The sequence below is a fragment of the Telopea speciosissima genome, chromosome 2, assembly GCF_018873765.1.
Source record: "Telopea speciosissima isolate NSW1024214 ecotype Mountain lineage chromosome 2, Tspe_v1, whole genome shotgun sequence".
NCBI classification, from domain to species: domain Eukaryota; kingdom Viridiplantae; phylum Streptophyta; class Magnoliopsida; order Proteales; family Proteaceae; genus Telopea; species Telopea speciosissima.
The window spans coordinates 12,430,982-12,453,613 of record NC_057917.1 but is presented as its reverse complement, the minus strand read 5'-3'; the positions used below and the strand labels follow the sequence as shown (position 1 = coordinate 12,453,613).

The following is a 22,632-nucleotide window of genomic DNA, read 5'->3' as shown; positions in this document are numbered from 1 at the left end:
ATCACTCATCAGACAGCACATGAACTGTTTGATTGGATATAGCACACACAAACACTCTCTCTCTCTCCCTCAGATTTTTATTGAGACTTATTAGAACAGAAAAAAAAAAATTATAAAAATTTATTTGGGTTGTGATTAATTAGTGTAATTAGTGTGTAAGAAGAAGCAAAGACTGACTAATTTTATGAGCTAAGGAATAAAAAAGAAGGGAAATTAAGAAGAAGAAAGGGAGCACCGCAAATTCCGTGGTTCCAGGCTTGCAGTCCAATCCTGAAAAGAGAGAATCGTTGAGAAAAGGAATGGGTTTGCTTGAAAGCCAACCGAATCTCACTCGTTTCCTCGCTTCTCCTCTTTCTTTCTTACTATTCTCATTCTCTTCTCTTCTCTTCTCTCTCTATCTCTTATTTTCTATTTTATTATAGATTAAAACTTAAGGATAAGAAGAATAATAATAATATAGTAAGAAGAAAAAGAAAGAAAAGGAAGTTAAGAAGATAGATGAGTGAATGAGGAAGCATGTCTTTAACGTGCTATCGTACATTGGTGGTGGTAGTTTTAATTTTCGTGACTGCGTTGGCAAAGTGTGAGAAAGAGAGTGTGACACGGCCTTAAACCTTAACAACCTGTGGCCCAACTCCTTCTACTAATTTACTATCTCTCTCTCTATATTTGCCAATTTTCAGTTACTTTCTTTGTGTTTCTTATGTGTTGTGTTCTATCTGTCCCTCCCTTTCTTTGCTCTACTCATCATTAATCACCCTTCTCTCTCTCTCTCTCTATTTTACATCTACCATACCTCCCTATTTTTGGCTCTCTCCACCCTTCTCTACAAGCTTCTTCCTCTCTAGAAAATTAATATTAATTTTAGGATAAATTACACGTCACCCTTTGATTTTCAAATGAAACTCAAATCATTCTATGTATTAGACCTCAATATGATAATTTAGTCCCTATCGTTAGTTTTATGCTGTTAAGTGATGATGTCAGTTAGTTAAATAAATTTAAATCCCTAAACTATCCTTAACATCCAAACATAGATTTTAAAAGATAGTATTGTAACTTTAATTCTAATGTTTTAGGACAAAGGTAAATTAATTTTTTCACACTAATAACTAAAAGCAGACTAACACCGTTTCTGTAGAGGGGAAGGAATAAGTATTTTAAAAAACCTGGGGTGATTTGAGTTTTGTTTGAAAACCAGGGGTGATATGTAATTTACTCTTAATTTTATTATTATTATTTTAAAATCTATCTCTCTCTACTCTTATGACCCTATATAGATAACTTACTTCTAAGGTTAGAAACGCAAGGAAGATTGCAAGGACTAATTCACGGTTACTGTTCACGGGGGCGGCTTTGACTACTAAAACTCTTATGACATTCACTATATATAATAACCTCCCACTCTCCCACCATTGCTTGTTCCATCGACCTCTCCCTCTCTCCTCTCATCTTTCTATTTCTCTCTGTTTCTTAGTTTACTTGCTTCTTCTTCTTCAATTCTGTCTTTTCAATCTACAAAGTAGCTAGTGGTTGGAAGGATCACCAGGACATGGAAGCTCAAGATCAAGAAGTCATGGGACCCAACGACCTATCACATATCGTTAAGGGGAAACGCACCAAACGGCAAAGGGCACCTTCCCCTCTTGCTTTAGCCATGAACAATACCACAAGCTCGTCCAGCGCAGGTGGTGGTGGTGGAGGAGGAGAAGATGATTGTAATTTCCCGTCTCCGACGACGAGCTCTACGGAATTACAATTCGCAGGTCATGAGAGTACGGAAGAAGAAGAGGATATGGCTAATTGCCTAATTCTCCTGGCCCAGGGTCATGGCCGTGAAAGTCAAAAACGAATTGAAGTCAGTACCGGTGGTGGTGGTGGTAGTGGTGGCGGAGAAAGATTTAGTAGCCGAAGATTTGCGGAGGCGGCAACAACCACTGGTGGAAAAGCAGGTTTTTATGTATATGAGTGCAAGACTTGCAATCGTTGTTTCCCTTCATTTCAAGCTCTTGGAGGACATAGAGCTAGTCATAAGAAACCTAAAGCTATGATGGAAGAGAATAAGAAAGCATCAGCATCATCACTAGTCTTATCTCCCGAAGAAGATGAATCTCAATTCAATACAAATAGCCCTCCTCTCCATCCCCATATGCTCAACAGTTTCAACAACAACAACAACAACAACAACAACAACAGAGGCATTTATAGTAACAATACCAGCAACAACAACAACAACAATAACAAGTCAAGAGTCCATGAGTGCTCCATATGTGGTTCTGAATTCTCTTCTGGCCAAGCCTTGGGAGGTCACATGAGACGACATAGAAGCGTTGCTGGGCCAACAACAACGATGATGACGACGACGATGACGCCGGCGTCTGAATCACCTGACGATGAGGAAACCCATAAGCCAAGAAATGTGTTGGAGTTGGATCTTAACCTTCCGGCGCCATCGGAAGACGATCACCATCATTCCGAATCCAAATTCACTTTCACTTCAAAACAACAACAACAACAACAACAACAACAGCAACAAACACCACCACCTGCTCTTGTCTTCTCTGCATCTGCTTTGGTAGATTGCCATTACTAGCACGGAAACTGAAATAACAAGGCATCTCTCCTCATTCCTTGATCTGGGAACCGGATCATCATTGTGAATTACAGTAATTTTACCAGGCATTATTATTAATTTTTTTCATTTAAATTTTTTTATATGATTCAAGAAACCTCATCATCACTCATTTTATTATAATTCTTATATAATTTATGATCAGTTCTTTGGATTCTTTTGTTCATATTTCATTGTTTTAATTTTATTTTATTTTTTTATAAATCATATATTAATTATCTCGTTCCCCAGTTGAAATTGAAATTGAAATTGAAATTGAAACTGAAGCTGAAGCTGAATTGTTTGTGGTTGGCAAGTAAGTGGCTCGTGTTCATGGGTGGCCTTTGATTCACGAAAGGTGAGTGAGTGACGAAGCATCTTTTTCTGCTTCTTCTTCTTTTTTCTTGGGTTTTTTTTTTTTTTCCGTTATACCTAGTTTTGTTTGTTTTCTTTATCAAGTGCAAGGGCGATGTGTAATACACAACTCCAAAGCCAATCGCAAGAGAGAGAGAAAGAAAGAGTGAGTGAGTGTGAGAGTGAGTGATCAGTTAGTTACAAAGCAAAGAGATGGGTTGGGCTTTCCAATACCACCAAAAGTCGTGGATTAGGTTCTATTGTTTGGTTTACAAGAAAGCTAAAACTTTCTCATTAAATGACAAACAATAAACGGATAGGAAGCAGACGAGTTGGTAACTTCCCTTCCCCACATGGATCCATCTGTTTTCTTTCTTATTTATTCATTTGGCATGAAATTGGCATGGAATTCTTTCTATCTTTTTTAAATGTTTTTGGCAAATCCCCCCCTTGGTTTAAATCATCTAATATATTTGTGCCATGTGTAAAGGTTCAGGACTTTAGATTGGTCACAAATCAAATTTCAAAGCTTAATTCAATCAAATATTCTTCTATATATTCGCATATGCTTTGCATGCATATTTATAATCCCATCATTCATGAATACCTTCTAAGTTTTCAATGTCTTGTTTTTATCGAAAACTTAATATGAGTAGGGATCTTAGGGTTTACCTATCTTCCATCGGCAAATATAGCGGTGTGTTTTTTTTTTTTTTTTAGTACATGAGAAACCATGCGCCTTTTTTTCCCCTTTTGCACATTCCCCATCTTACTTTCTGGTTCAAAGCCTAACCATATCACACACCTAATTATTCATGAATCATGAATCATTAAGTCATGAATCACTCCCTAGTCCCTCCAAAGTGTATCCTTACTTAAAGGCCTACTCAACTAATAACCTACTAGATCTCTAAGGTCCCAATAGTTCTTAAGGTGTGTATGTAATTATGGTTGTGTTTGGTATGCATTTTTAGAATGTATTCTAGGTTGATTTTGCAATCTCGGATGAAAAAAACAACTATTATTATCATCCGAGCATACGAAATCAACCTAGAATGTGTTCAAAGAATGCATACCAAACACAACCATAATAAAAAACACTCTCAAAGTTTGTTAGTAGTGAGAGTTCATACTACAAATACAGTGACAATATTATAAATCATTTTTGTTTGACGTTTGAGCTCCCCATCTGGTTGCATAGCATACATTAGCGCCTCCCAATAGACTGTGAAAAATGTGTGTGTGTGTGTGTGTGTGTGAGAGAGAGAGAGAGAGAGAGAGAGAGAGAGAAAATTTTCTTCTGTTTTTTTGGGGGGGAGGGGGAGGTTTCAAAGAGAGAGACTTGAAGAGCAAGTCACCATCAAGAGGGAGGTTATCACTTATCAAATGCTTTTAAGTGTTTGTTATGTGCACGTTTTGGAGGTCTTTTTTGGTAAGCCACGCATGTGCACTCTTCGCGTGAGATATTCAAATACATGAATAGAAGAGAGAAAGAAGAGTCATTGACATTCGCACATGAAGGAACGGTTATCTTGTCTTAAACCTTCAACATAATTCCTAATCTATATATGTTATTAAGATTAGTATTATTGAACACTCAATAAGGGCCCGTTTACATTTTTTAATTATGTTATTTTCCCTATAATTAATACCACAGTTATTGTTTTTTTTTTTTAATTATCTTTTCTATTTATTAAGTAACATCTTATTATTAATTATACCACTCACCACTTAATTGACTCTATCAAAGGTGCTGGCTTCTTGGTTTCTTGGCTTCTTGGGTCTTCTTAGTAATTACCAGTTAGTACTACTTATATAGATAGTACTTGTGAAGTAATAAAGTGGTGAGAAAGTCAAAATAGAGGTTTAAAGTGCTTTCCACCCCCTGTCTTCATCGTCAACGTAATCCATCCTTTGTCCCAATTGTGAGATTTTGATACTCTATAACCTTTCAAGTCTTTTGAAAGTTTATGACCTTTCTGATCCTTTTGGGGGGAATACCCACAGTAGCATTTGCCGGCCACTTGATGGAGATGTAGATTTTCTTATTTATCATCAATGAAGGATGAGATCTATGATGTCATTTTTTTTCTTTTACATAATCCATTGATTCGGCTGGTTTCAGGCCTTTATCAACAATGTCAATATTACTAGAAGGTGACTGATCTAGTCAGTCTCCACCCATCCAGTGCTTACAACTTGTGATCTACAGCCAAGTGTTAATCCATTGATGTCTTGTATTCTGTAGATTGGGTTGTGGGTTATCCCTAAAGGGCCATTAAATGTTCTAAAGAAATTTCTTAGGTCCAGTTTGTTTGACGGAGAGAATGAGGTGAAAATGTTGTGGGACTAGGTCTCACAGTGTAGTGGGTTGGGGAACAGGAGTGAGTTTTTTATTTTTCCTATGAATAATAATCCAAATCCTTTGTTTTTTGTGGGACTTTGGATAGCATTGAGGGTGAGATTTTAATGTTGTTCCCTGAGCTTTTGTAAATTCATCATCTCAGGATAAACTAACAAAGTTGGGATGGGATTTTAAAGTATCACATCAGCACTTTCTCACCCCAATTCTCCCACCTCACCTAAGTCCCTGTCAAACAAACGAGGCCTTAGTTTTTACATGAGGGGTATTTTCGTATAATTTGTTGTGAGGAGAGGTTATTAGGGTTACTGAGAATCTTGTGTTGGGGGCACAATGTCCTATATTCCGTCATTTGCATAAGTGGGCTGATTCCAAAAGGCCGTTAAGAGGGCATAGGAATGTGTGTTTATCTTCAGGGTTATTAGGGTTATTGAAAATCTTGTGTTGGAGGTACAATGTCTTGTATTCCATCGTTTGCATAAGTGGGCTGATTCCGAAGGGTTATTAAGAGGCCGTAGGCCTATGTGTTTATCTTCGTTATTGGGGTCTTGGCGAGCTAGTGGGTTTGTAGTCCCTGAGATTTTTTTAAAGAACTATATGGGTGTTTCGGTAAATTACCTTTGTAGGGTTTCACTATAAACTGCAACAAGGGTTCTTTCTTTGTAATCAATATGAGAGAGGTGTAAGGATGAAAGATTGAAACCATATTCTCCATTGATAGTGAAGCAGATCTCATCTCATCGTGGACTTAGGCAATCTTGCCGAGCCACGTAAATCCTCGTTTGCATTGTGTGATTGTTTATTTGTGATTTCCATTCTTTTCTACATCGTTTTAGGTTCCGTTTTCTACATCTTGTAAACCTTTTTCCATTGTCGGTTAGTGAAACAGCTCTCATTTCCCCATGGACATAGAGACCTTGTTGAACCATGTACATCGTTGCGTGTGTGTGATTATTTCTCTTTTTGTTCGTTGTGTTTTGCATTGTGAATAGGGTATCATTTTAAAATATAAGTGGGGAAAGAAGCCCCTTAATAACTGCAAATTTTGAAATGTGCAATAAACCGTAATCCCCGATCATGGTTCGTAATCCCGAGACTTGTCTTAGGATTGTTCAAGGTTGATACGAATCCGGATCAGTCAAAATTGACAAGGATCGTTCAAAAGTGGCAAAAAATCAAGTTTTGCAGGATCAGTTTTGGTATCAATCAGTATCGGTAAAAAAATATTAATTTTTTTTAAATAAAACAGAAATTTTAAAAAATTTGATCAACCCCCGCCCCTCAAATAGGTCAAAAAACCCCCAAAAAATTCACATGTATCGGATCAACGATCTGATCCGATAGACCAATCCAAGACTGATCCACTATTACCAGGCAAGATCGGTCATTAATCGAGACCGTTCTAGACCAATACCGATCTAATCCAACCAATTTTAATCAATCTGATCCAATGTTACGAACCATGCCCCGATATTAGAACCGATACAAGAGATATGGGTTGGTTCAACACACTATATGGGTCCCCTAGCTCGAAGGAGCAGTCATGACCTCATAGACTTCTTCCCCTCTCCCCCTTCCCACCCCAACCAGCCTTAAGAGGATCTTAGACTTATAAATGCTAAGGATCTTGGGCTTTTGGGTGGGGAAGGAAGGAAGGAATTGCTACTAACTTATGTTCTATCGTGTTTTGGAGTTGTCCTAGTTACCATGTTAAAGTATATCCATTATAGAGCATATATATATGCTGTTTGTCTAGCTTGAAAAAGTTAAGGTATAAGCAATTAACATCTTTTCCAAGAACTCAAAAGGGAATATTATCTCCACTTTCGTGGTTCTAGTCGATTTTAACATGCCCACCAAGTGATGATAACATACACGAATGAATTACAAAACTAATTACATATTTCTTTAAGGAAATGATTAAATTTCTCACTAGGGTTACAAAAATTATTCTGTGACCACTTTGTAAATCAATAAACGTTTCTTAGTATTACAGCTTTTTGGATATATTAAAGAATCATGAGTGTTTGACAAGGAAGAAAGAGTTTAATTTCCGATCAAGGAATTCAAATCAAGACCAAGCAAAGTTTCCTAACTCAGAAGCAACTCTTTATAGTATCAAGAATGAACAAGGAACAACCTTGTTGCCTAGGTCAAGCTAGATAGATGAGGAAGCTATCTAAGCCAGCACAACCAAACACACCGATTTATAATTGATTTGGATTATAGTTTCCAAAGCTATATAGGTTGTCAACCCATTCACACTTGAGTTGGGCACCGACCAGAAATTGTTTGTCATGAGAATTATTTAATTTTTTTAATAATCATAAAAAAGCATTGACATTACAAGTACTGTGGTCTTTGTATATTAGTTCTTATAATAGAGGGGCAGAGGGAATAATGACACCCCAGGGCTAGATTCTTTTTGCTGAAATATTGGATAAATTACATTTTGGGTACCTAACATTTGGAGAAATTGCACCTAAGCTACTTCACGTTTGATGTATTATGTTTATGGCACCCTTTTTCTTTTTTTTTCTTGAAAAAAAACATCACCAAACATACTTTTAATGGGTAAAATAGAAAATATGAAAACAATGTACCTCAAACGTAACATTTAAGAAATGTAAGATATCTTAAAAATAATATGAAGAAGAGTTTTTTGTCTGGGATTGTGGCTCCTGTGCCAACGAAGGGGGTCAATGGGCACATACATAAAAGCATCAACATGGATGGGATTTTTCCTTTTAATGGGGGTGGATGATCATTTCACCCCATCATGTGTCTAGGCTCAAGAACCATGCTCCAAGACATTTTTTGTTTTATGAAACGAGAGATACCCAAACATAATTTATGCTTTCCACATATCTATGCCACATATGATGCAAATATCGATCCAAATTCCACTAGTACACTCAACCCTAATCCGACGACAAAGACAAAAGACAGTCTTCTTGATCTTCGATGTTCACTACTTTTGAAAAAAATCCATCAAACCCCCCCTAATAAAGCCCACTTCGTTATAAAATTTAAACCAAAAAACAGGCCTAATTAATATCAGTTGTTAACTAATGAACAAGTGAAAATAAAAGAAAAATGAGCCCCTAAGCCTACTTGGACCTTACATCTAGGGGTGTCAATTTCAGGCCCGGCCCGTTTACTAAATGTGTCGTGCTTAGCCTGACACATTTAGTAATCGAATGGTTCTGGTGTGGGGTCCTAACCCGTCCTGTGCTCAACTGGCTTGACCGAATGCTACCCCGACCTAGCCTGACCTATTTGTTGGTTTTGAAACGTTGTGAACTAAATATTTATAAATTTTAGTGGCGTTTTTGGTCTTTGGATGATCAATCTGGTTTTAACTTAATATGGGTCTTGAAAATTTTCAACTCTTGGTAGATGGATTAGGTTATTAATACACACATATATGTTATAATATGGACTCACTCTCATATCAAAACTGATGTAGTAGCTTGATCCCATGTAGCATGAGTAAGCGCAGAAGATGTTGGACTTTGATTGATATCTTGATTAACTTAGTTACCCATACCACATGATTAGGATTTTTTTTCACCGTTTATCAAAAACTAATAAACCTAAGAAGAGAGGAAGAAAAATAGAAGTTGCTTATTCTATTACTCTTAATCTGTTAAGACCTGGTTATAGTTAAATATGCTCACAGCCCAGTTTAAGACATGATTACACTAGTCCGATTATAGATCGAAGCCCGACCTAGACCGGCCCAAATACTTAAACGAGCGGTCACGGTGCAGGCTTTAAGCACCATGAGGCCTGGCTAGGCCTGACCGAGCCCGACCGGTTGACACTCCTGCTTACATCTTATATAAAAATAGAAGAAAAAAAACTCCACGCAACAAATATACCGTACACCCCTTTACATGGGTTTTATTTTTTCTTTGTTTGTCCTCCTGTGACCATGTGGGCCTCATGTGAATGATGCCATTACCTGAACCATCATTTGTGCGGCGTGAGAGGTTCCCCCATTGGCTACATGTGAACCCTCTCCCATAAAATTAAATAAAGACCACAAATGGGCTTGGGCTGACCCAAGAAATAAATAAAAGATCATAGACTTATAAAAGAAACGCTTAAAGCCCACTTACATATAATCCATTAAAGACTAAATTAAAAAAAAAGGACCCACTTGTTGCACAATACAAAATTATAATGTAGGCAGAGGTTTCCGCGATGCCAGAGTGGGGAACTACACTATTTGGAGGGGGGGGGGGGGCAGACGAATTCGCTCAATATGGGACCCATTTATTGATCAAGGAGAGAGTGTGTCAATACGGGCTAGGGGTGCAAGTTTGGGCCCTGTCAGCCCGAACCCACCCTGGCTCGCCCTGAGCCCGAACAGGGTCTGGACTGAGATATTTGGCCCTGAGGGTGGGTCAGGGTTGGAAATTTCTGGTCCTGAGTCAGGGTCGGGTCGGGTTAGGGTTGAGGCCTCAGGCTAAGCTCGGCCCGACCCACCACGATCTTGTTTTAAGTTATACTATAAAATATATATTGATATAATATATATAGTATAAATTTTAAACATCACCTACATTTTGTTATATACTATATTATATATGAAGATAATATTTTATTATAGTGTTATTTTACGTAAGATTGATACGTTTCTCCCCGGTCCATTCCAGCCCATGCATTTCCTTCTCCCTCCCCGTGATCAGGGCCAATCAAGGTCAGCCCGGCCCGACCTTGAGGGCGGGTCAAGGTTGGATTTTTCAGGCCCTGAATCAGGGTCGGGTCGGGCCTGGGCCCAGCTAAGAGGACTTAGGGTTGGGCTAGGGTTTATAAAGCACGGCCCAACCCGACCTTGTTGGAGCCCTATAACGGGCTCGATGGATCATTATGCGAGAGGGCGTATAGATTCCTTCCCACATCGGCATCATGGGGATATTTTTCTCTACAATTGTATGTGGCTTTTAAACACAGTAAGGACAGGAATCTTCATAGTCTCATGGGTCGCCAACATTGCTCTTTTTCTCCAATAGCATGGTTGAAGAAAAGTAAGGTTACAATTTCTGTTTCATCAAGCTTGGTTACAACAAGATTTTCCCTTTAACAAAAGGGATTGTCTGTCTGATAGTAGGTTCTTTATTATCGAAAGTTCTTTAAGTTAGGTGTAGAGGAAAAAAAGTTTTTGAATTAATTTGAAAACATATTTACCATAAGGTCATTGTCTCGCAGTTTTTTTGAGTACACATGTAATGACTAGATTTTACTCACGCTACAAGAAGAAGTGTGTTATACTAATAAGAGAAAACACGGGGTTACAAATTATTTGACACCTTAATGGGTATTGAAAAAAAATCCCTTAACAACTGTAATGAATTTTGGGTCAATGACGAATTTTATTAAGGCTCGATAGCCCAACTACAATAATGCACAAAAAGGGCATACCCAGTGTACGAGGCTTTCACCATTACGGGGTCTAGGGAGGGTCATAATGTACTCAACCTTACCCCTGTTTTCACAGAGAGGCTGCTTTTAGATTCGAACCCGCAACCAAAATATCTTAAAATAATTTGTAATATTAATTACCATTTATTAGAGTTTTTTTTTTTTTTTTTTTTTGCTTTGGTAAACTAGTAAACATTTACTAGAGATTACTAGTTATGCAATATACATTATAGAACCAAAAATAATTCCTCGATAAATCACTTATTTGTAGACCTAGCCCAGTCTGATTTTACATTGGGTTGAGAAATCCCAACCCTAAGCTAGCCCATTTGAGTTCAGCCCAACCCAACCCAATCGAGCACCCAGACAACCCAACTCAAAATGTTAATGAAAGATGATGAAAGTTTTTTTTTTTTTGAGCAGAAAAAAGATGATGAAAGTAGGAGTCGAAGAGATGTTATCCCATGAACTTCACAATTGTAACATATAAACAGTAATGGACCATGTTTTCCTTCACCCATGGTCAAGAGAGAATCCATTGATCGAGGGATTTGGATGGTGTGCATTAAGTATCACGGAACAATTACGACCATGTAATATTGCAGACAACACATTTATTTATTTATTTATTTTTTTGGTAAACGGGGAATTTATTGATGAGAGGGGTGGGTGCAAGCGGCAGCATCAGTCACACAGAGATCCTGAAGCCACCGAATGGAGTTTGGCCAATCTGTCACACACCCAAGTGACAGGGCCTTCCTGGCCAGGGCATCTGAAACACTATTCATAGCCCTAGGAGAAAAGGAAAAAACAATATTTGGGAAAGAAGAAGCAAGCCTAAGCACATCTGAAACGAGATCTTCCACCTCCCACAAAGGGGTTTGCTCTCCACCGACCATCAAAACAGCTTCTTTACTATCAGATTCAATGATAATGCTATCCAACCCCAACTCCAAAGCAGCAAGCAAAGCACTACGGATGGCCAACATTTCACCTTGGATGATCGAACCAAACTGAAGAGGGAGGGAACGAGCCAACAAAACAGCCCCAGTATGATCTCTACAGATCACACCCAAACCACCCTTCATCGAGTTCTTGGTCAAAGCCACATCAGAGTTTATCTTTGATGTACCCACTGGAGGTGGGTTCCAACTCACACAACAGTGAGGCACATCACCCGCAACGGAAGGGGAGTGAGCACCCGGCCCTTTAATAGCATTAGAAAAATCCAAGTAAGCACTATCTGCCATTTGAATAACCTCAAGAGGGCTCCACGCCTTACCATTGAAGACTAGTTCATTACGAGCACCCCAGAGATACCAACAAAGAAAGGAGGCACGAGAGAGACAGTCTCGGGCTAGCCTCTTATCTTGCTTGAACCAAACGTCCCAACTCTAGATCCAACTAGCTAAACTAGACGAATCATTTGGGGGGGAGAACTGCAGCGGGCTACCAAACCAAACATTTCGAGCAAAAGGGCAATCGAAAAGAAGATGATCACCGGTTTCAAGAGAAGTACCACACCTCAAGCAACTCGGATCTACATTTACCTGCCTAGAGTGCAAGCCGGCCCCAGTAGCCACTGCTCCATTACAAACTCTCCAGATGAAAGCTTTAATCTTTGGAAGGGTTTGTATGGACCAAATGCGGTTCCACACCACATCTGGAATTTGCTCCCACAGCCTGACCCTTGAAGAAGAAGCTCTGTTGTAACCCTCCTCCTCTTTTCTAGAAAGAAAACGATAGGCAGACTTAACAGAAAACCGGCCATCCTTTGAAGCCCCCCAATACCTTCAATCCTCCCCCGGAAATAAACTAAGGGGAATTTTGAGAATAGCATCAACTTCACTCGGGTGGAATAGAGAAAGAAGCAAATCGCACTTCCACATACGAGTAGACTGGTCAATGAGATCGGACACCAAAGAGAGAGCACACCCTTGCGGCTTAGTAGATTGCAGCTTAAAAACTGGCATGGAGGGAACCCACCTGTCTTCCCAGATCCTGATATTTGAACCAACCCCAACCTTCCAAACCAGACCTTCCAGCAGAACTTCCCTTCCTAGCAAAAGGCTCCTCCAACCCCAAGAGGGGCGATTCCCTAACTTAGCTTGCAAGAAATCACACCGAGGAAAATAGATGTACTTTAGAAATTTCACCCAATAGGAAGTAGGGGAAGTCCGCAGCCTCCAAGCAGCTTTAGCGAGAAGGGCTCGATTTTGAAGTTTAGGATCCTTGAAACCAAGACCCCCTCTAGATTTTGGTCTACAGAGGCGCTGCCAAGACATCCAATGAATCTTCTGTCTATCTTCAGAATCCCCCCAATAGAAACTTGCAGAAGCTTTCCTAACCGAGTCATGGAAGGAAGAAGGGAGCTTGAAATGAGAGCTAGCATAGTTAGCCATGGGGGACACCGTTGCTTTTAAAAGAACCTCCTTCCCTGCATGTGACAGAAGTTTCTCCTTCCAACCTTGAAGCTTACTTAGAGTTTTCTCCTTAATATCATTGAAGACGTCCTTCTTAGACACACCAAAGAGGGTTGGTAAGCCTAAGTACTTGGTCGGGCCATCTCCATGTCTAACTTTGAGGACCTTTGCAAACCATCTCTTTATCCTTTCATGAGTATTTGGACTGAAAGTGAGGCTGGACTTCTGCAGATTTATAACTTGGCCAGTAGCTTTACAGTATAGGTCCAAGCAGTCTTTCAAAGTGTGGACCTCCTGCAAGTCAACTTTAGCAAAAAGCAAACAATCATCCGCAAACAACAAGTGAGTAATAGGCTCACCTCTATGCCGTACTCTAACTCCTTTGAAAGTACCTGCCAACTCAGCCTATTTAATTACTGCTGTGAGTGCCTGAGAACAGAGAATGAAGATAGCAGGAGAAATAGGGTCCCCCTGACGAATGCCCCTCGAGGGGGTAATAGCACCCTTAATGCAGCCATTGACTAGTAGATTGTAGGACACGGAGGTAATGCAAGACATCACCAAACGAACCCAGCTACCTCTAAAACCCAATCTACTAAGCATCCCTTCAATAAAGTTCCACTCCAGTCTGTCATACGCCTTCCGCATGTCTAGTTTTAGAGCCAGGTACTTCTCTTTGCCTTTCTTCTGCTTCTTGATGTAATGAAACATCTCATGGGCCACCTTAATATTATCAGAGATAAGCCTATCAGGGATGAAAGCAGATTGGGAAGGTGAAACGATCTGATCCAAAGCCCCATTTAGACGGTCTGCTATCAGCTTAGTAATAACCTTGAAAGCAATGTTGCACAAACTAATTGGCCTAAACTGGTCAGCACTCTCCGGAGCAGCCACCTTTGGAATAAGACAAATAAAAGTCTTATTCAAATCTCTAGGGATCAGCCCAGTTGTAAAAAACTCCTGTACTAGGGCCACCAAATCTTCTTTAACAATTTGCCAATACTTCTGAAAGAAGATAGGGGGTAAGCCATCAGGACCAGGGGATTTCAAAGGGGCCATTCTAAACAGGGCGTCATGGACCTCCTCCTCACGGGGGGTAGCACAAAGCAAATCATTTAATTCATCTGTAACCACAGGTTGCACAGCTTCCAAGACCGAAATCAAGGCATTATTATTAATAGGTTCCGAGGAGTACAAGGTTTGAAAATGGTCACATAAAATACTAGAAACCTCAGTGATTGAGGAAGACCACGCACCTGAAGGAGATTTCAGCTTTAGAATTTTGTTTCGGTGTCTTCTCCTCAAGGTGGTAACATGAAAAAAAGAAGTGTTTCTATCCCCTCCTTTCAACCAATCCACCCTAGATTTTTGACGCCACATCTCCTCCTCCTTCAGTAACTCCTTGTCCAACCGCTTCTGCAACTCCGATTCTTTATCCTGAGAATATTGCGAGCAAGGCAGGCTTTGAATATGACTCAGATCAGCTTTGAGAGCCTTGATATTTTCACTGATATTTTTAAACACCTCCGCATTCCACTTCTTGAAAACTTCACGACAGTGGATATCTTCATTAAAGATTGTTTCATAGCTGGACCTGTAGTAGGAATAGACCAAGCCTTCAAAGTGGCATTTCTGCAATCATCGTGAAAGGTCCACATAGACTTGAACCTAAAGGGTCTCTTACCCCTAGGCTTTCCTCCTTCAGTATCAATAATAATGGGGCAATGATCTGAACCAACGGCCGGTTTGATGAAGACCGAAGCATTCCCAAAAATCTGACGCCAAGCCGGGTTGCACAGTGCCCTGTCGAGTCTACTTCTTATATTTGCTCCACCATGCCTCTTATTATTCCAAGTAAATATCGGTCCATTGAACCCCATATCCATAAAATCACAACTATTGAGAAAGTCTCTAAACACCTCACCATCATGAGAAGAATTCCTAGAACCACCCTCCTTTTCATGCCAAGAGAGGTAAGAATTAAAATCTCCGAAGCAAACCCAGCTACTATTTTGATGGTTGAGAGCAGAAATACGGTCCCAAACCAGCTTTCTTTTATGTCTAACCGGGTCGCCATACACACAGGTGAGGTGAAAAGCTGGAACATCAACCATGCTAACTTCCACATCAAAGAAGTTAAAATCAGCTACACGAACTGAGATAGAAACATCTTCTTTCCACAGCAAAGCTAAACCTCCCGATGCCCCATTCGGTTCAACCGTGGCACACTTCTAAAATTTTCCTTTTCTTCTAATTTTTTTGATAGCAGCCCCTTTGCTCTTGGTCTCCATAATGAAAATAACTTCAGGATTCTCTACTTTGAGGAGATGAAATAGAGAACGAACTATCAAGGGTCTCCCCAGCCCTTGACAGTTCCAGCCCAAGATCTTCATTGTCTCCCGTGGAGCTGGGCCACACCAGCCTCCACGGGGGGTACCGTTAAAAAAGACTCACCATCTACAGTATCAGTAACCTCCACCTTCTCTTCACTACTTCTCAGCCTCTTAGAAGGTTGAGCACTCTCCTCAGGTGGAACCAGGAACTGCCTTAAGTTTCGGTTTGGGTCAAGGGTTGGATTAAGAGTCACAGAAGGAAGGTTTGGAGGTGGGGTAGGGGTGTGAGTAACAGAAGGGGGTTGAGCATCGTGATTTTGGTTTGAAAGAGAGCATCCTGAGAGATGGGGGAGGACAGCTGCTAAGGCCACAGATAACTCCGGTGAATGTGGGAGTTGTGAAAACATGGAAAGAATTTGATTGTTTAAAGGCTCAGGAACGTGCATGGTAGACGGATTAATCACATTCAAAGGAGGAATATTTAAGATATTATGGAAAGTAGGGTCCACGTTAAAAGAGCTTGGCTGAATATGGGGCGAGTGTTGAGCATTAACAAAGGAAGGTGGGTGGGGAGTGACATGGTAAGAGGAGTGCATTGACTGGACATGGCTGTGACTAGGGTGAGAAATATGGGATTGTGATTGAGGGTTGGTATCTACCTCCTGATTCTGAGGGATCGTGGTACGGTCACGAGAACGAATGCCAGTTGCCTGAGAAGTAGGACTCTGCCGCCGGTAATGGCCGTGACCTGCAGGAGAGACGTGCACTATAGGAAAAATAACTATAGCATCTTCGATCAGCCGAGCATCTGGGCTAGGGCATCTGAGGTAAGGAGGGAATTGTCTCTTTAGGAACTCTGGGCAGCTAGAGATCCCTTCACATTGATGCAGCAGTCTATGGTTCACTTCATCCTCGTAGGCCGCACGACATCTCTGCTCATCATGACCTACTCTACCACAATAGTAACAAAATAATGGGAGCCTTTCATACCTCAATTCCACCATCTGATCTATTCCACTTCTTCTCTTGATCTTTAGAGACTTCCTCAGAGGTCTAGTAATATCCACACTGATCCTGGCACGATAATAGCGCACTCGCTGACCACCTCTAACTCCATTGATATACAGCAGTTTGGACACATCACCAACCTTCATAACCAATTTTGTAACTAAACCATAATCATGTAGTTCTTCAGGAAGCTCGTGAAACTGCACCCACAGATTTGTGAAGGAGAACAACCAATCTTTCGTGGCTTTCCAACGCTCCAGCACGATCAAATTACCCGCAACAGACCAAGGAGTTTCTTTAAGGACATTCCCCAAATCCATGGCATGTTCAAATTTAAACAGATAAGTATATGGGCGAAGGGGAGAGACAGTAACAGGGAGAGAGGTATTCCAGGCGTTAATGAGCTCTTCAGTCACCGATTGCTTCCTATAATGCCTTCCTGCTAGGATGAATCCTGCCAATGTAAGAGCCTCACTATGCTCGATCTGATCTTCAAAATCATCATCTACTGTAAAGGAATCTTCATCATCAGATTCCTCGCCTTCATTAATCCCAGTTTGAGAGTCCACCTGAGCAAGAGGGGACGGCGGTGGGAGGGGAAGGGGAGAAGGGTTCATGGTGAAGAGACACCAGGTTGAAGGAAAAACACTCTACGAAGAGGAGCGGATCACACCAGAAGCGGTGGAGATTTTCTATCGCTATCTAATTGCAGACAACACATTTATGAGCATAGATTATTGTACTTTTAATTTCCTTCACCCAGGTCAGAAAACTTTCTCCAACAATTATGTGCATCTATAATGTTACACAAGTAGGGATTTCAAACCCTAAATCAAACCGGTCAAACTGATTGAACTTGGTCGAACAAAACTGGTTGAAAATTGACCACACAGGACCAAAAATGATACAAATAGAAAAATACATGATTTTCCATAAATGTTTATATATTTATACATAGCCAACGAAACCTGAACCACACTTAGCTCGATATCAAACCAATAAAATCTTGACCAGAGAAAACCGAAACCAAGCCTTTTCTTATCGGGTCGGATTTGATTTGGCCTAATCCAACCCAATTGAAGTCAGATCGAACCGGTCATTGACACCTCTATATACAAGCATAGCGTACTTTCATATAAATTTGGTTGGAGCTACGCATGGAGCGATTATTGAAAATAGCCCCAAAATTAATTGGGCGAAAAATAAATTGAATACGAAGGCTCCGTTTGGTTGCAAGGAGAATTAAATGGAAGGGAAGTCAAATTTTCATACTTGAAAAAGAAATTTTTGTAATCATTATCCCATGTGACTATATCACTAACTTCAAATCATTCCATATTTGGTTATTAAATTCCACTTTTCTTTGCATCCGTTTACCTTTGGTTTAAAATGTAAAATAAATATTACATGTAAAATGTATCATTACTAAATATGGTAAAAATATAAGTAGTTTATACAATCACATGGGGTAATAATTACAAAAGTTTCTTTTTTAGGTTTGAAAATTTTTCCTTCCCTTCCCTTTCATTCCTCTTGCAACCAAACGGAGCCGAAGTGAAAATAGGTGAATCCGTTTCTGAATCTGTTTCAATATTTGAATATTAGATCAGATTTCAGTAGGTATCTTGTTGCACACCTGATGCCAAAAATAGCCAAATTCATGCTTTATGTTATTAAACTCTATACCCATGGATGTTTACCAAAAAAAAAGGGAAAATTTTCTCAGCACTGGAGGTGCAAAATGCGCCCAGACACATGGGGGTGGGGGAAATGATCAGCCTGCCCCCCCTGAATGACCGAAATAATATGCCCGTCTTGCCCTATGTGCTTGGGCATAGCATGCGCCCCTCGTGCGCTCCTGAGCAGAGAACATCGCCTCAAAGAAAACACTCTATAAACTATGGGATTGAGTTCCCTCTCCAGTTGCGTAGCATACACTATTTCCCTATGTTTGTCTTTCTCCTGTCACAATAGAGGGCATATATGTTATTTCATTAGAGTGTAGTGAAAGAAATATAGGGAAATGCTAGCGTATGTTACACAGACTAACTAGCAGTATTCTTTCAATTCCCTATCCAGCTGCGTAGTGTACGTTAGTGCCTCCCTATATTTATCTCTCTTCTCCTACAATAGTAGCAGATAGACATAGGAAAGTGAGAGAGACATAGGAAGGCGCTAGCATACACTATGCAGCCTGACAACATTCTTTCTCCCATAAACTATATAAGTCAGCATATAGACCCTTATGGTTTTATAGATTAAACATATTGGATACTCGGAATTCTCTTCTTATAATTTATGGGGGAAGGCTTTCTATAAAGGAAGTGTAAGAAGAAGTCTGCACACTAAACCAATGGGGAATTGAAAAATGATATCATCCATTTGGGTTCAGATGGGGCCCAAATGGTTAGAATATGATAGAGAGTGACAATAAGAGCCCCACCATTTATTACGTGAGAAGGATATAAAGGAATCTATATGAGGCCAACACATGCTTCCTTTCCCCACAATTTATATTATAGAATGTTGAACCAAAAAAAAAAAATTTATATTTTAGAGTGCAGAGAGGAACATCCAATCACAATACCAACTTTAATCCTTTAAAGAATGAAATTCAAATAAATGATCTCTAATTTTTGAAGTTATATGTAGACTAAGCACATTTAGGAAGAATGACTATGAGTAAGAAAATTAACTAGTTCTAACTTTCACTCTTGATTTCTTGTGTAGTCAAACAGCTTTTGTTGGGGCAGATCATTGGATCGTAAGTCTCCTCCCATTTTGTTTTACCCAATTCAATTTTTAAATTTTTTTCTTTTATGATAAATTAGAATCTCCCTTCCCTAATGCTGCAAGCATATCCTTTGGAATGTGTAATCCATAGATAACCCTTCATAGGGATTTAAATGGATGGTTAAAAATTTGTCTTTTATTCATGTTCGTATCTGCTTAGAAGAATTCGATTTGAAAAATCAGTTTTTCGGAAATTATTTGATTCTGTTTGGAAGCTACTCGGATCCGGATATGAATATTTTAATTTCAGGTCGGTTATTATCCGATCTGTTTGGGTTCGATTATAAAAATATGACTAAATTAATAATTTTATAAATAATAATTATATAATATTTTATACTACTAAAACGCCTTTATCAATTCACAATATATTATAAGAAATTAAATATGAAATTAAACGAAAAAAAAGATTTCATGAGGACATATATGTAATTTTAGATGAAACATCAATATCAGTCCTAGTGGAGTAGTTGATTAATTCAGTCCTTCACCCTTTCGTTTTCTTGAAATTTTATATTCTCTAATTCACAACTCTATTCTCCACTCTCCACTAGAAATGTAATTGGATTGACAAAAATCTGTATTTGATTTGTGTTCGTATCTATATAGGGAAATCTGTATTAAAAAAACTGATTTTCAAAAACACTATAAAAATTCATTTGAAACATTATAACACTTTTGTTTCTGGTCCATGTTTCTATTCCAAAAATGACTTTTTGTATTTTTATTACTGGGCCAAATTTTTGGGCAAAAAAACGCGTTTGGTAACACATAATAATTTATGTTTTTAGGCTAGAAAAGAAACAAAAACGTATTTGTTATGTACAATCATTTTTGTTTCTAGAACTTCTATAAAATTAAAAAAATGTCATTTCATTACCAAAATTTTGGTGGAGGTGGAAGTGGTGGTGGAGGCGGCGATGGTGGTGGTGGCGATGGCGAAGGTGGAGGTGGTGATGGTGGCGGTGGAGGTGGTAGTTGTGGTGGAGGTGGTGGCGGAGGCAGCGACGATGATGGTGGTTGAAGTTGCATTGGAGGTGGTGTTTTATTTTGAACATGAAATTATTGCTTTGCCCATCAAATTAGCCATGTGCTCATTAAAGTGTAACTCCCGTGCGACTGAGAAGCTTCAAATTGGAGCTTTTTTTTTTTATTATTATTTCTCAACAAATTTTTTTGTCCTAATTCATTAACAGGAACAAAAAAAGCGAACTGGTGTTAACAAATAGATTTCTCTTATATTTTTGTTTCCAAAAAAAAAAAAAACAAAAAACAAAAAACCAGAGAAGTAGAAGTAGGGGTGCAAGTTTGGCCCTGCTGGCCCGAATCCGCCCTGGCCCGCCCTGAGCCCGAACAGGGTCTGGGCTGAGATATTTGGCCCTGAGGGTGGGTCAGGGCTGGAAACTTCTGGCCCTGAGTTAGGGTCGGGTCGGGTTAGGGTTGAGGCTTCGAGCTAAGCTTGGCTTGGCTCGGCCCGACCCTGATTTAAGTTATACTATAAAATATATATTGATATAAATTATATATTATGAACTTTAAATTTCACCCACATTTTTTTATATAATATACTATATATGAAGACAATAAGTGTTATAATATAATTTATTATATTGTTATTTTATGTAAAAATAATAAGTTCTTCCCAACCCATTCCAACCCATGCATTTCTTTCCCCCTCCCCATGATCAGGGCCAATTAGGGTCGGGCCGGAGGGCGGGTCAGGGTTGAATTTTTCTGACCCTGAGTAAGGGTCGGGTCGGGTTTGGGCCTAGCTAAGGGGACTTAGGGTTGGGCTAGGGTTCTATAAAGCCCGGCCCAACCCGACCCTATTGCAGCCCTAAGTAGAAGTGTCATCATGCAGGCCCTAATTGGATGCGACCAATATGGATAATGTTATATTCAATTTGAATTCAATCTGTTTACATAGTTGTCCCTACATATCACATTCAATGGAGGGAATAAAAAAGCATCAAAGGGTATTTTGGTTATTATATCTTAAACAATCAAAATTACTTTACTTTAGACCAGATTTGATATGATTTCTATTTCAATTTCGAATTGATTTCATGAAATAGTCAACAAATAGGAGCCCGCTTGATAACCTTACGAGAAACAGTTTCTAGTGTTTTTCTATTCTGAGAAACGAAAAAACACCCAGAAACCGCTTGATAACAAAGTATTTTTTGTGAGTGTTTTTGGAAACATAAATCAAAATTTATGCTCCCTGGAAGACTTTTGACAGAACATGTTGAACATGTTCTATTGTTTCTCAGCACAAGTTGTAAAAACTGTGCCGGATAAAACTATCCAAAATTGATTTTTTCCTCCAACCTACTCCTCTCACAAGCTGCGGGAACCTCCAACGAAGTTCAGATCTCCTCCATCGCTCTTCACCAGAGATTGAGCGGTTCTCCGCTTCACTTCCATTAACGTTCTCTCTGATTTCTCTATATTCTCTCAGAGTCTCAATTCCTTTGAACAATCGGAGCTCTCTAGCTGAAAACTCTGAGATTATAAACCTTCTATGCGATTTCTATGTAAATCTCCCACTAACTCAATTTCCTTAATCCCCCTTTCAACACAATTAGAGATTTGAACATGAAATCTCTGAGATTCTTGAGTTCAAATTGTAGAAAAGACGATGATTAAACCCTGACTGCGATTTGCGTGTAGTTTTTTCTTGTCTAAGGGTGCTTCAGCTATCAATTCCCATCGTTTCGGCTCTCCAACAGGGTGCTTCGATATCTGTTTCGTCAGTAACTCAAAATCCTTGTCAGTCCACTCCTTTTCCTCTTCAACCACAAACCCATTATCGTTACATGCAAGATTCCCACTATTTTTCTCAAATTTGTTCTCTGAGTTGGTAATAGTCGCAACCACCTAAGAATCAAAGGGTTTTGCGATTTGGGGAAGAAGCTCTCCGATTCCTTTTGTTAATTAACCCAAAAAAAAAAAAAAGGTCTTGGTTGTTTTCAAGAACAGGTTTACCAAGTGGATCAAAAATGGTTTCTCAACACAGATTTCAGAAAAAACTATTCTGCTGTTTCTCTGACAGTTTCAGAACAAAAACAACTGTACGGTTATCAAGTGGGTACGATTTTTTTGGTTAAAAAGTTGAAATTGTTTTGGTTGTATAAAAAATTGAAATGCCAAACCTAATCGGCCGATTTACCGATCCGATCCCCGATTCTTAAAACCCAGAACTTCTACTACAGTCATAATTTAGTTTAGTGTTTAGCGTTTGGACGTCGGAAAAAAAGCAAGAAGCGAAGAACAAGGAGAGCGCAGACAGTGTGACTGACGTGTGTAATCGAAGAG

General features: G+C 39.4%; 1 protein-coding gene across 1 annotated transcript; it reads left to right on the top strand.

Annotated features, from left to right (window-relative positions):
- Positions 1 to 1,533: 1,533 nt before the first annotated feature.
- On the top strand, positions 1,534 to 2,725 carry LOC122652324 (zinc finger protein ZAT5-like). Its single transcript, XM_043846035.1, has 2 exons — positions 1,534 to 2,595; positions 2,632 to 2,725. The coding sequence occupies exon 1, from the start codon at positions 1,553 to 1,555 to the stop codon at positions 2,591 to 2,593; it is 1,041 nt and encodes a 346-aa protein (XP_043701970.1). The 5' UTR covers positions 1,534 to 1,552; the 3' UTR covers positions 2,594 to 2,595; positions 2,632 to 2,725.
- Positions 2,726 to 22,632: the final 19,907 nt, after the last annotated feature.